This window comes from Fonticula alba (genome assembly GCF_000388065.1).
Source record: "Fonticula alba strain ATCC 38817 unplaced genomic scaffold supercont2.4, whole genome shotgun sequence".
Lineage (NCBI taxonomy): Eukaryota > Rotosphaerida > Fonticulaceae > Fonticula > Fonticula alba.
In genome coordinates, this window is record NW_009242974.1 from 559183 (window position 1) to 560651 (window position 1469).

Genomic DNA, 1469 nt, shown 5'->3' on the forward strand with positions numbered 1-1469 from the left:
GGAGGCCGGGGGGCGGACAGGTCTCATTGGTGTCACGGTCCGGTGGCACCTGGGAGTTGTGGGCTTGCGCATCATGTTCGCGGGCGCATACGGGGGGGGGGGACCGCCGCTCTCCCACTCAGAGCCCGCAATCTGCCGGGGCTCCGCCTGTCCAGTGTCTAACCATGCAACCGCCCCCCGCCCCCTTGCCCGTGTTCCTCCTCCCTCTGGTGGGGTCCCCGCGCGTGTGCGCGCCCCACCGGCATCCCGGCCGCCCGTCGCCATATCACAACCGACGTGCCCCGCCGCCTCCCCCCCCCCCCGGCACAGGTGGCTGATGACCGGACTGGGCGTGGTGTTCCTCGTTGTGTCGGTGGTGTACCTGATTTACGAGGAGACGTGCGGCCGCCGGCGCCGGCAGCAGCGCGCCCTGGCCAAGCAGCAGCAGCTGGCCAACAAGCAGGCTAAGAAGGCCAAGAGCGCGGCCGCGGCCGCGGCAGCCGCGGCCCCGGTGGCCGCCCAGCCGGTGATGGCTCCGGCCCCGGCTCCGGCCCAGCCGGCGTCGGCCTTCGCGGCACCGGTCACCGAGGTCCCGGTCACCCCGTCGGAGATGATGCGTGCCCGTGCGTCCCGCCCCCTTGGGGTTGTCGTCTCGCACTGTGGCGGGCAGATACTCCCCTTGATCTCCGTGGCGCCCTGTGCTCCTCGCTCGCCCCTGCTCGGCTTTTTTTTTTCATCTGCACGCCCTGTCACCTCATGTTGCCCATGACCAATGGCTCCCTCCCATCCCCCCCCCCCCTCCGCGCCCGCTCGCCCGCTCGCCCGCCCCACCCGGCCCCCCGCCCGCGGGTGGGCATATCTCCTCCCGATGCGCCGCTGCCCTTCGGGGCGCATATGGGTGTCCGTGTGTGTGTGCGCGCCCGGGGCCGGCAGTGCATGAGCACCATTACGCCAACCTGGCATCCGGCCGGCCGAGCTCCAGCGCAGGGCCAGTGCACTATCCCTCGCCCTACTATCGCTAGACGCCTCCATTAGTACCCCAGACCGCGCTCAAGCATATGGGCCCCAATGTCTGTCTGTCTGTGTGTGTGTGTGTGTGTGGGCGCGCGCGAGAGGAGGAGGAGGGCGCATCATCCCGGAGTCCGTGCGGGGGAACACGCTCGAGCGACGCGTCCGGAGGCTGCCAGAAATACGGTCCTGCCTGTGCCCCCGCCCCCTCGGGGCCCGCCCGCCCGCCCGCCAACTGTGTCTTCCAGCGGGAGAGATGGCGAAAAAGGGACCACCCGCAAGGCCCACCCTGTGTCGGGCGGGCGGCGGCACATTTCGCCGCACCCCTGCGGGGGAAGAGACGCGAGCCCGCGCCCCGCCCCCCGCCCCGTCCCGGCGCGCGCGCCGCCTCTCGCCTCGTGGGCTTGGGGCTCGGCGATAAAAGAGCGCTGCCATTTTGTATCGGCCCCCCCTCCCTCCCCACCCAAAATCCCCCCAACGCG

The 1469-nt window shown here is 71.3% G+C and overlaps 1 protein-coding gene across 1 annotated transcript in view; it reads left to right on the forward strand.

Annotated features, from left to right (window-relative positions):
* H696_02666 (hypothetical protein) overlaps positions 1-1074 on the forward strand; it is a 4984-nt gene extending 3910 nt beyond the window's left edge. Inside the window, exons 9-10 of the mRNA XM_009496580.1 lie at positions 310-602; positions 913-1074. Coding sequence (XP_009494855.1) covers positions 310-602; positions 913-1001 — 382 coding nt within the window. The 3' untranslated portion in view covers positions 1002-1074. The remainder of the gene's footprint in view (positions 1-309; positions 603-912) is intronic.
* Positions 1075-1469: the final 395 nt, after the last annotated feature.